We start from the raw sequence: 13,242 nt of genomic DNA, 5'->3' as shown, positions 1-13,242 counted from the left end.
GGGTGTGAGCTGCCGCCTTCAACAGCTTTGTGCCGCGGTGCTTCGCATACTTAAAAGCCAAACAGCTCTATTGATTTGTTTGCTTTTCTCTATCTATGTGACATTCTGTGCTCCTGACGCGCACTCCTTTGAAAAGGAAGATATGTTTGCATTCTTTTAATTGTGAGATGGAACTGTCATCTCTGTCTTGTCATGGAGCACAGTTTAAACTTTTGAAAAAGAGACAAATGTTTGTTTGCAGTGTTTGAATAACGTTCCTGTCTCTCTACAACCTCCTGTGTTTCTGCGCAAATCTGTGACCCAAGCATGACAATATAAAAATAACCATATAAACATATGGTTTCTACTTCGCGGATTTTCCTATTTCGCGGGTGGCTCTGGAACGCAACCCCCGCGATGGAGGAGGGATTACTGTAACATGAGGATCTGGTGTAAATGCAGCCTCATTTAGTCTAACCAAAGGAGAACAACAAGACTAGAAGAATGCCTAAAGTGCCAAAATGAGCTGACTCACTAGCAACATGGTAGCCAAACATTGTGGAGCCACTCTGGCCAGTGTTCACATGTTGTTGGACTGGTGGTATATACAAGTTTCCAAATAAGAATTTGGAACAGCAAATTTGGAGAAAACAAAGCTAACCAAATTTTCAGTGTTGTATTGTAATGCTGATCTTTCGCCTTAGTCAGCTAAATAAAATAAATAAATACAAACTGGTAATCCAGACATACTACTTTTTGTAGTTGATCTGCATTTGGAGTGAAGTGATACACATTTAACATGTTTAGTTTGCTCTTCATATTCATGTAAAATATACAGTTTATCTTTAATTGAGTTTTTTACAAATCAATTTACAAATTAATTACCACCATGCATTTCTCTGAAGTCCGATCGGAAATTCACATGAATGCACAGAAGAAAGTTAAACAACTAAGGGCTCTGAATACTCGGATGGCATGTCAACCTAGCATCACTCGCTATAGAAGGTCCTGACAAAGAGAAAAATCTGAAGTTAAGTGTAATGTAGTCAATAAATCAAAATGACAAATAGCAATAAAAAGAAATATCAGTAATATAGTGATGTAATATAACATACAGTATTCAAAGCATCCATCAACAAGCAGTGAACAGTATAAAACATTTGAGGGGAAAAAACCTGTCTACTGTTACCCAGAAATGGATTTTTATGGGTACCATGAGTTATGGACATCCAAACTATGCTAACCCTAGAGTAGGAGAGATGAGCCAGGCAACAGTTTCAAAAATACAGAGCTTAGATTAAGACATTCATCAAATTATAAAATATTCTATGAACTGTTTAACCAGGAGAACATGTAGAAAATGAGATGTAAAAATAAAGTGAAAACAAAAATAGAAAAATCAATTATAAACATAAGGAAAAATATGAGTGAAAAAAGGTCTTCAACTTACATTTTTCCCTAGAACAGAGTTATTGAAAATGAATAGCAGCAGCGCATACAAGGCAAGGAAACAAGATGAGGAAAATTTGGACTCCGGTTCCTGAGAAGTGTGTTTTATTCAGGTTTTTGATTAAAAAAAAATAGCAGTATGACATAGTAGCTAGAGCACTGGACTTTAAACCACAACCTTTCAAGTTATTATTTTTTTTTTTAATCTATGACTTATGTATTATTTACCTGTCTGTATTACATATATAAAACCAACAAATCAAAAAAATCTTAAAATGCCCCTTTAGATCGAGGAAGGTGGTTAATACATAAAATTGGTCATTACGCTCAAAATAAACATTGCATATACAAGTTTATCTTGGTTTCTGAACATGCTTCATTGGTAGAAGTTTAGAAACTTATAGCAGTTGACTTGAATGTGTGATTCATGCCTTACGAGCCTTACAACTGTTGAACACCACCTCTTAACTCTCCACCTCGTGTTGTGTATGCATAGTTTCTGTTTAGTTCACATTTTATTTATTGCTTCACTGTTACGTTTTTTTTTTTTTCTTGTCTCATTTGAGGATCCTGAAATTCTGTGCTGGGACTTGCGAGAACCTGGGAAGGTACTTTTTTCAATGCAGAGGACAGTCACTACCAACCAGAGAATGTACTTTGACCTTGATGTGTAAGTTAATTCTTAAGCTGAATAAAACAAAGTACTATTTCACTGTTTTATTTTTTCCATGTAATAACCTTCCAGTTCTACAGATGTTTAGTAGTTTTAAAAAGAAAAAAACTGTCTAAATTCTGTCTAAACTCTCTATAATCCTTTTTTTCTGTCACCATATACAGACCATTGTGTGTATGCATGTGTGGGTGCACATGTGTGTGTATATATAATATACACACACATACAGATTTTTATATACATATATTTTTTTTTTCTCAGTGTGCTTTGTGCACTTCATTTGAGCTGCTTGTTCTATTTTTCTTCAGGACAGGGCGTTATTTACTCACTGGTAATACCAAAGGTGCCATTTATGTTTGGGATACTTTACTTCAGCGGCCTGGAGACAAGGAATCGGTCTTACAGCCAGCACTTCAGTTTGATGCACAAAAAGACTGCATTAATGGAATCAGGTAGGGCAGTGAGTAGAATATGACCTTTTACATTAGTAAAGAGAAACTTTGAAGTTAAACTGCATGGCTACTGGTTAAAGATCTTGTAAAGCATTAACATAAAGAAATTAAAGTATGAAGATAATGCATTATGTTCTTCTTGTTCTTTCCTCACTACTTGGCTTGATCATGTCCCTGTCTTCCTTATGGCTTCAGCTAGACCAATGTTGAACAGAAAGGAAAAAAACAAGATTTGGAAATGTACACAAATGATATAAAGTTCATCCGTACATACATCAATCAATTTTCTAACCCACATATGAAGTTCAAGGTTACACTGAGTAGATAATTATTCCATCATCATTTCAAATGATAAGTTCATGGTCTAATTCGACATTGAAGATTATATTGTTTTGTAATCAAGATGTCGGTGTGACAGCTAATAAATAGTGTTGTGTTTGGAGGCAGAGATAGCAATGTGTATTAACAGAGCGAAATTGCAAAAAAGTACTTTATAATTAAATCTGTAGTTAATAAAAAGAATATTCAAGAATCTTTTAATTTTCTACCAGTTTTCAGTTATCAGTGTTCTTTTTTGATTTGTTTAAAATCCTAAGGTAATAGTTCAAACAGTCCTGCGGTGGGTTGGCACCCTGCCCAGGATTGGTTCCCTGCCTTGTGCCCTGTGTTGGCCGGGATTGGCTCCAGCAGACCCCCGTGACCCTGTGTTCGGAATCAACTTGTTGGAGAATGGATGGATGGATAGTTCAAACAATATTTAAGTATATGGGACCATTGAGTGCCTTTGCTTCCAGCCCCTAATTTAAGCAGTACCCACATTATGTTATGAAATTTACATAGGTGTTCATTCCAGCTGCAAGCTTTTTTTTTTATCCTCGGAGCACTGCTTATTTCCATTTTGTGTGATGCGTATTCACCTCTTTCAGTTTATAATTCTTGTGAAAATGTCAAGTTTTCTTGAGTTGTCTAAGTAAATGGTAAAGAACTATAACTGCAAACAACTGTTGTGAGACATTCTGAAATTGATTTATAGTGTGTTTCCTGTTTCTGCTATCTACTATACATTCTATATTTCTCCACACCAGGCTGATACTGCTTATTTAAAATGCCATCCATGATAAGTTACTACTATCCTTTATTAAACAATACCATTTTTTTCTATTCCATTCAATTCCATGTGCCTATTATTAGAATCTGAAAGATGATCTAGTAATATTCAATGTCACATATGTTGTATACAAAAATGCACAAAATGAGTAAACAATTTTACATAGAAATATGTAAGGTCTATAGTTTAACTTGTTTGATACACAGATATTTTTGTGACACATTTTAAAGTAGGAAATGCATATGTAGATATAAACAAATTGTCATATTTATTTTCCAGTAATTTGAACCACTTTTAATAACTTCCCTTTTTCCTTTTTTATCAGTTCTGAGCTCTGAATGTGAGCAGGTGTATAATTACAACCTAACTGTGTTTTTATATATTTTTTAAATACAGCAATTAACATACATAGTTAAAAATGAAAAAATCCAAATTTATATTTTCTTTTTTTTATACTTCCCCATACTTAAAACTTTTCTTTCATTCATCTGCTTTTATATCAACCACATACAATAGATACTCAAGAAATTTCTGAGAATGTAAATTCTATTTTGAAATTCTCTGTGTTGAGATGAATTATAAGCCTTGTCATTTTAGTGTGTAGCACATTTGAGTTGTATTTAGATGGCACAGTATTCTACACTGCTGTTACCCAACTCCAGGAGACTGGGTTAAAATCCCAGTCTAACTATTGTCTGCATAAAGTTTGCATATTCTTTCTGTCAACGTGTGAAGTTTTCATCATGAAATCCCATGTGTGTGTTAGAGTGATCTATTGTGAGGGATTGACAGTGTGTAAGTCCATATTCTTTGTGATGGTCTTTTGCCTACACCAGTCTGGTTTATTGCATTGTAATTGATGTATCCATGTTAGGGTTGGGACCTTAGTGGTCCATGAATTTAAATGTTTGACTGAACATGTTTAAACAATATATGAACCATCTTATGTTAAGGGGGGTATGGCTCTTGCCTGTATTCATTTTACCTATATCAGATTGCTGTGTCAAACTCTATGTCGATGCCTGTTCTGATTTCTTTTATAGTTTGCACCCTCACATGCCCTTGCTGGCCTCAGCATCAGGTCAACGCAAATTTCCAGAACCTTCTGAAAGTGGAGACGAGTCAGACACAGATGGAGTCCTCCTGACACATCGCCACATCAGAGGAGAAAATTCCCTCATGCTGTGGTGGGCTGGACCCAAGCAGCCAGAGCATATCGACTGCCACGTGGAGCTCCCTACAGAGGCCGTGGCATAAACTGCAGTTGAACCACCATTTTAAAACTACTTTGTTGTAATGTTTCATCTTGTAACTGGTTGCTTTTGTAAATTTACTGTATAATATGTAAGCACTAAAGATGCAGTAACAGTTTGTGAATTTTTATGCATTAAGAAAACTGAGTGACGTAGTATTTGAGGTGTTTTCTAAAAAGAAGGTGTTTTGGTTAAAGATGATGTGGTCCAGAGTGTCACAATTGGAGATTCACATGAATATAATCCAAAGAGATGTTTTTAAGGTGGAGTGTATATACACATTGATCAAAAAAACACTGCATTAGTTGCTTTTCACAGTAGGTGCTCCGCTCCCAATCAACATCTGACTTTATTATATAAGGGCTATTTTTTGTCCTGGTTGGAATGTTTTAATTTTCTGTTTTTAAATAATTTCTTAGTTCTTGGCCCTACGTAGCAGATATTTAAGAATTGAAAAATTCCTAAATAAAAGTTAAGAATGAAGAGTGAATGATTTCATACTGCATTCTTTGACCATCACCAGCCCATATGTTTGATTCAACAACATTTAATTAATGAAGCAGTACCAAACACCTAATGATATTTAAATGATCAAAATTAAACCAAATTGTATAAAATAAAAACAAAAAATACTGAGAATGTGTTATAACGCCCTGGCAGGTCAAGGTGTTAGCTCAGCCATTTAGTGTATGCTTAACTGATGGGCCTGGTATGGCTGTTGAATGTGAGAGTTTGGTGTGGCACTGCCTTTTGTCTGTCTTTGTCAAGCTTACAATTAAGATGAGAGATTCGGGCCTTCTTGTATGTACTTCATAACCAAGCACAGCAACAGTTGTAAATATTTTGAGAATATCAATATATTTTTGTGTTATATAGCTAGATCTGTTCAGTACAGTTGTATTATTATATAAGCTATGGTTTGAGAATACTTGCAACCAATCACGATAATTGTACACTCATCGACTTTGTCATTAGGCATCATGAAACAGGCGTTAGCTGGCTGAACTTTTCATATCCTTATAAAATTCTACTGTACAGTTTGCCATTTTTGATTGGTAAATAGATTTTTTTGAATAAACTTTAAGTATTTAATTATGAAAACTGTTCTTGTTCATGTAAGGAGTCTTCTACCCTGAAATTATTTTAGGAACTGGATGCCAAATATTTGTCGTTTGTTTTTTTAACTTTTGTTAAATACATTTTGAAGATGAATGTGATATTTATGAATGTTACAGTAATAATTGTATGTTACATTTAAAAGGAGTGGGATTGCCAGCTTGATATTTGACTTTCACAATAATTCCTGTATTTTACATTTAAAAGTAGTGGGGTTGCAATATTGTCTGACATTTTTTAGACATGGAACAGCAACAGAGATATAGCCATCCTGAAAAATATTACTAATAATGGGTAGAGTGTGTGCTCCTTATCATTATGTAATTTCTTTAAATAAAATTATTATTTTGCTTATAAGTTTTAAATTCTTTAATTTTCCACTTTTTTGTATAAATGCGCATGTTGACCTAACTGACTGCCTGTCCATTCCACCAGCATAAAGCGCAGATTGTTTTTTTGCTCAGGGAAGCTGAGTTGAAATGTGTGTAGGTTAGTAGGTGTGCAGAAATTTAATGATTATAATACATTTTATTTGTTGTATGGAACATTTCTTTTTAAGGCAGTGAAAAAACATTCAGATTAATGTCACAAAATCAGCAGTGCAAATCCCAATAAATTCTCTGTACAAATATATACAGAAAGTATGCATGGTGACCGCTAGCCTTTCATTTCAGACAGGACCAGATAACATTTATTCTTGAGGTCTTAAGGATGTTAACCAGTACACATTTATAAAGTCACTATGCACTGGGGTAATTCTGAAAGGGATATGAAATGGCAAACTTTATCCCATTATATAAAAAGAGTGATGGGGCTGATCCAAATTACTACTGGCCAGTAAGGTTAACGTGCATCACAGGTAAATTAACAGAAGGAATTATTAAGGAAAGCATAGGGCAACATAAGGGAAGCATGGGTTCAGAAAAGAGAGGTTCTGTTTTACCAAAATGCTGAAATTCTATGAGGATGCAGCAAAAGGATGTGATCAAAGGTGAGCATGTGATGATATTTATCTGTACTTTCATAAAGCATTTGATAAGGTGCCACATGAGAGGTTAGTGATCAAATTGAAAGAAGTGGCAATTTAGGGCTTTGTGTGTAGATGGGTGCAAAGTTGGCTCAGACACAAGAAGCAGAGAGTTAGAGTGAAAAACCCTATGAGAATTGGTGGATGTTAAGAATTGTGTTCCACAGGGGTCAGTGCTTGGGCCAGTACCATGTTTAATATATATCTAAATGATATGGATAAGAATATAAGTAAAAAACTGGCTTAAGTGTGCAGATGATACCAAGATAGGTGGATTGGCAGATAATCTGGAATCCATTGAATCATCATAGAGGAACTTGGACAGCATACAGGCTTGGGCAGATGATTTTTTTTTTGTAAGAAAATGTAAAGTATTACACATAGGGAGTCAAAATGTTAGGCTTGAATACACAATGTGAGGTCTGAAAATCGAAACACACTTTATGAAAAGGATTTAGAGATCGTAGTGGACTGTACAACTGCCAGACAGTGTTCAGGCACCATTAAGAAGGCTAACAATGTTCGCTTATATAGTGCCCTGATGTGTGGAGTAATAATAATGTTTTATTTATCTAGCGCCTTTCATACACTCAAGGACACTTTACAATTCAATACACACATTAACAAGACAGTAGAAATTTCATTCACGAAAATGAATAATACTCATTGAAAAGATGTGTTTTTAACAAGTTTGAAATGAGTAATAGATTTTTTCTCACGAAGGCTGAGAGGGAGAGAATCCCAAATTTTAGGGGCTATCACTCTGAAAGCTCTGCCCCACATAGTTACTGAGCTGTGTTTAGGTACAGTGAGTAACTTAGCGTCCGATGATCATAATGCATGGGCAGGAGTGTAAGGAAGCAGCAGCTCCGACAGATAATGAGCGGCTAACCCAGGAAGGGTTTTAAAGGTGAGAAGAATAATTTTATATTTGATTCTTGAAGAAACTGATAACCAATGTAAATCATAGAGGACAGGAGTGATGTGAGCAGATATTTTAGTGTGGGTAAGTAAACGAGCAGCAGAATTCTGAACATATTGTAATCTATTGATATATTTAGTCGGGTGGCCATAAAACAAAGCATTGCAATAGTCCAGACGGGTAGTGATGAAAGCGTGAATGAGTGTTTCAGTATCCTTCACACTGAGGAAAGAATGCAGGTGAGCAATGTTGCGAAGATGAAAAAAGGCTGTCTGTACTATTGAGCTAAAGTGTGATTGAAAAGTAAGAAGCTGATCAAAGATGACACCCAAATTACGGACTGATGCTGAGGGTTCAACCAGGATCCATTAATGTCAATTTTTAGCCCACGAAGGGTAGAGAGGACAGATTTGGTACCAACTAATAAGATTTCTGTTTTATCAGGATTGAGTTGTAAAAAAATTATCTGTCATCGAATGATTGATTTCCCGAATGCAGTCAGTCAGAGCAACAGGTGAAGATGTTGCAGTTGCATCAACACTTTATATAAAGTTGTGTGTCATCGGCATAGCAGTGGAAGCTCAGACCATACTGACGAATAATCTCACCTAATGGGAGCATATAGATGTTAAAGAGGATTGGACCAAGAACTGACCCTTGAGGGATACCTTGTGTGAATGAAGTAGTGGCAAGGAGGTTCTGTTCAAGCTTTGTAATGCACTGGTGAGGCCTCATCTGGATTACTGTGTGCAATTTTGGTGTCCAGGCTATGAGAAGGACATAACAGTGCTGGATGAAATCCAGACAAAAGCGACTAGGCTCATGTCAGGGGTACAGGGGATGAATTATGAGGAAAGATTCAAAGAGCTGAGCCTTTCCAGTTTAAGTAAAAGGAGATTAAGGGGTGTCATGATTGAAGTGTTTCAAATTATGAAGAGGATCAGTACAATGGATCGAGACTGTTACTTTAAAATGAGTTTATCAAGGACACAGCTAGAAACTTGTTAAGGGTAAATGTATACCAAAAATTTGGAAGTGTTTCTTTACACAGATTCAATCTTTAATATTGTTTTTTGTATCAGTAAGGTGCTACTAGAGTAAGTGAATTTCCCCTTGGGATTAATAAAGTATCTATCTATCTATCTATCTATCTATCTATCTATCTATCTATCTATCTATCTATCTATCTATATAATCAAAGACACACGTGTGAAATAAGCAACCATGCAGTGTGGGTAGACAGTAAGACATTAGGAACTTTCAAAACCTGACTTGGTGTCATTTTGGAAGAATTAAGTGAGTAGAACTGTTGTGTTGTGTAGGATTGAATGCCCTGTTCTTGTCTAGGTTGTTCAAATGCCTGTCATGCTTTATTCACATTTAACCCGGTTTCTGAGGTCCTCTTTCCAATATGTGAAATTCTCATGACTGGTTGGTGCCCATACAAATGTGCTTGTGGTAGTCTCCCCAGTAGATTTCCTGTTTTTTTGAGGTGACAACTGCATTGCTTAGGCGGGGTGTTGTTTTTTTGTATCTCTTCAAGAAACTGTAAGCAGAAGTGTCATCATTAAAGACATGCCAAATTCCAGTGTCATCATGAAACACTCAAAAGATGATTCCAGGATGTTTCCCTAGAGGAAGAGTTACAAAGAAAAAGTGATATCTAAATCTGGCAAATAAAAAGAAAAGATTAAAATGGGCAGAAGAATACAGACATTGGACAGAAGATGATTGGAAAAGAGCATTGTGGTCAGCATTCTGGAGTTTGAGGACCTGTAAGGTGTTTGTGTCTTCAAGTACAGACTCTGATGTCCTTATTCTCTTATGCAGTTGCCCCTCTTTTTTTGTTCTTTATTTCAGCTTATGCAATTTCTTGTATTATGAATTTGTTCATTTCCACATTTTCCTTGGGGTGAGAGCACAGGGTCAGCCATTGTGCAGCACCCTTGTAGCAAGTGTACGTTAAGGGCCTTGCTCAAACGTCCTAGTGCGGCTGCTTGGTGTCTTGAAACCAGCAAATGCTATTCTACAGTTTTAGTCAGTTGGTCTGTACAGTGCTTCTGAGGTTGTTAGTGCAGCACTGGACTCCTTAAAAAACATCTGTGAGGATGACTGTTGGGGAGTGTCATCTCCTGCTGAGGATGAGTCACATCCAACAAAAAGGAGAACAATGAGCAAACACCTGGGTCAAAGTGGTGTGCTCTCAACTTTGGGCCATGCAGACTCTGGTGACCCTGCCATTTCCCCCCATCAGTCTCTGAAAAGATCCCTGCTCAACATCCTTGACAGGGCCATTTCAGAAATGGAAACAAGATTTTCACACAAGAATATTGACCGGATGAGAGCCATATCTAGCCTTGCACCCAAATCTAGCGCTTTTCTAGATCCCACCCTGTTGCACCCTCTGGCTGTGATGGCTGGCACTGTAGCAGATGTTGTAAGTCTGAAAAATGAAGTTCTTGTGGCAAAACAGATGCTGCTCAAAAAATGTTCAAAGGAAACAGACCTGTCCACTGTGTGTAAACTTCTGCAGGAGTACAAGGAAGCCTTTCCTGAGTTGCATAAATTGTATGTAACAGCCCAGGTAATTGGTGTGTCTTCAGCATCGTGTGAGAGTTCCTTCTCCACTTTGTCACGGGTCCTAACCCCCTATCGTCGCACCATGTTACATAAAAGAAAGAGGAATTTGGTGATCTTGGCCCATGAGAAGTCCATAACAAATAACTTGGATATGGATGAATTTGTAAGAGTTTTTGCAAAGGGAAACAGGAGACTGTTATTGTAGAGTGGATTGAAGAGAAAGGAGAGAGAAGCTGTTCAGTTGCAAACACAGAGTTCAGTTGCTTGCAAAACAAACAAGCTTAAAACAAGACAAAAAGACAAAAAAAGAAGAAGAAAGTTTAAATGTTCTGTTCTAAATCTGTTGTGTTCTACAAATTAGTTTGAGAATTGTAGGAAAAGACATGGTGAATTGTTTTTTTTTTTTTTTAATTACTATGCCAACCCTTTTTAGTTTTGTAAATATTGGCTAAATTGAGAGGTCTTATTTTATTCTTACTTTATTTTGCAAATTTATTTGAGAATTAGGCCATCCAATTAAGATACATTTTATGTTGTTGGTTGTAAAGATCTGGATGGATATTTTATTTTATTCTTTATTTTATTTTTTTGTATTCTATTTTTCAGTTTTATTTTTCAAGACTTGGTGAATTGATTTTTTTTTTATAACTTGGCCTACCCTTTTTAGTTTTGTTAATATTGGTAATAGTGATAAGTGTTATTGTTGGGTTTGAATATATTTGATATAGGCCATCCAATTAAGGTAAATGTCATGTTTTTAGTTGTTATAATCTGATGAGGAATATTTTATTTTATTTTCTGTTGTTTTATTTTTCAGTTTTCCTCCTGAGGGATTGCCACCTTATCGTGGTCAGGGGGTTTGTGTGCCTCAGTGACCCTAAGAGCTACACCAGCAGAAGCTTAGCCTTCAGGTGGGACACCGAAGTTGGACAGGTCTTAGGGTAGAGGCCTGGCAAAGTGCAATCCAATTACATGACAAAAACAGTTATCCAGAGCACCCCCACCACCACCCCACCCCTTTCCTCTGTCGCCACCATGTGCCCCCTTCACATTTCTGTCTGCCCCCTCATATATGCCTGTCTAGAACTGGCCCAGCTGCCTGCTCTTTTAAGTACATTTTTGCAAACTGTAACCTGGTCATCCTGTTTTTGTGGCTAACTAGTGGTTTGCATCTTGTAGTGTGGCCTCTGTATTTCTGTTCATGAAGTCTTCTGTGGATAGTCGTCTCTGACACGTACACATCTGCCTCCTGAAGATGGTTTCTGGTCTGTGAGAGAGACATGGGGACTTTTTCTTGACCATAGTGAGGATTCTTCTGTCATCAGCAGTTAAGGTCTTTCTTGGCCTACCAGTCTCTTTGTGATTATTGAGCTCACCAGTGCGTTCTTTCTTCTTAATGATATTCCAGACAGTTGATTTAAGTAATCCAAAGGTTTTCTCGATGTCTCTAATGGTTTTATTCTTGAGTTTCAGACTCATATTTGCTTCTTTGACTTTCACTGGCACAGCTCTTGTCCTCATGTTGAACAATGGCAACTACAGACTAAAAAGGGTAGAAGCAAGCTGAGATGTCTTATACCTGCACTAATGAAGAGCACAAATGAGGAATCACAAATACCTGTGATGCCAATCATCCCAAACATTATGGTGCCCTGAAATGGGGGGATCATGTAGAAAACGTCTTGTCATTTCTACGTGGTGTGACTGAAATGTATGCAAATACCCTTAAAATGAAAGTCTGCAGTGTGCACTTAATCACGTCTGATTTGTTTGATGTGTAATTTTAAACTGTGAAGCAGAGAGGTAAATCAATCAAAAATGTGTCTTTGTTCCACACATTATTGGAGGCACTGTACATCTTTAGGATGGAGGAGGAAAACCATTGTACTCACATAAAGGAAAAATGCCCATGCGTGCCCAGGGAGATCCTGCAGACTTCACACCAGCACTGCCCATAGCTGACCACTTTAACAAAGCAGTGCAGTTTTTCACAGTGCCAGCCACGAAATGCATTTGAGAACCGATATCATAGATGGAGGGATTTTCTTGAAACAAAAATGAGATTATGTTATTAATAACAATGATGTATTGAATTGTTGTTAATAACAAAAAAAAATGAAATATTTAATTTTTACATAGCCTTGTAACTTCAAGAGGAACCGCTACTGAGATAGCTCTACTAAGGTGGTTGACCATGTACAACTTGCTAGAGCTACCAACATGTCATCTTTCCTGATCCTACTAGATCTCTCACATTCAAACACAACATTCTTTTTGCCACCCTCTCTGAAACTGGCTTCACTGGGACTGCTCTCAGATGGATAGTCCTACATCTCGGGTAGATCTTTACAGCATGTCCTGGCAAGGAGAGTTGTCAAAGGCACACCAGACATGCACAGGTGTACCCCAAGGATTGGTGCTGGGTCCTCTACTTTGTTCTTGTACATCACCTCACTGGGCTCCATCATCTAATCCCATGTGTTCCCTTTTATCAGTGCTATTCTGATGATACACAGCTAGTCGTGCCCTCTGGAGGACAATATGGTATCAGCTAGAGTCTCTGCTTCTTTTACTGATATCTCAACCTGGATAAAGAACCACCCTCTACAGCTAAGCCTTGCAAAAACAGAGCTTCTTGTGATCCCGGCAAGCCAGTCTGTTCAACTCCCTATCTTTGTACAGC

At 37.0% G+C, this 13,242-nt stretch overlaps 1 protein-coding gene across 1 annotated transcript in view; it reads left to right on the top strand.

Annotated features, from left to right (window-relative positions):
- wrap53 (WD repeat containing, antisense to TP53) overlaps positions 1-6,387 on the top strand; it is a 35,148-nt gene extending 28,761 nt beyond the window's left edge. The window contains exons 9-11 of the mRNA XM_028798189.2: positions 1,995-2,098; positions 2,410-2,553; positions 4,705-6,387. Of these exons, the coding sequence (XP_028654022.2) occupies positions 1,995-2,098; positions 2,410-2,553; positions 4,705-4,918 (462 nt within the window). The 3' untranslated portion in view covers positions 4,919-6,387. The remainder of the gene's footprint in view (positions 1-1,994; positions 2,099-2,409; positions 2,554-4,704) is intronic.
- Positions 6,388-13,242: the final 6,855 nt, after the last annotated feature.

The sequence above is a fragment of the Erpetoichthys calabaricus genome, chromosome 3, assembly GCF_900747795.2.
Source record: "Erpetoichthys calabaricus chromosome 3, fErpCal1.3, whole genome shotgun sequence".
Lineage (NCBI taxonomy): Eukaryota > Metazoa > Chordata > Cladistia > Polypteriformes > Polypteridae > Erpetoichthys > Erpetoichthys calabaricus.
Note: the sequence above shows the minus strand (reverse complement) of the source record. Positions and strands in the feature narration are given on the sequence as shown.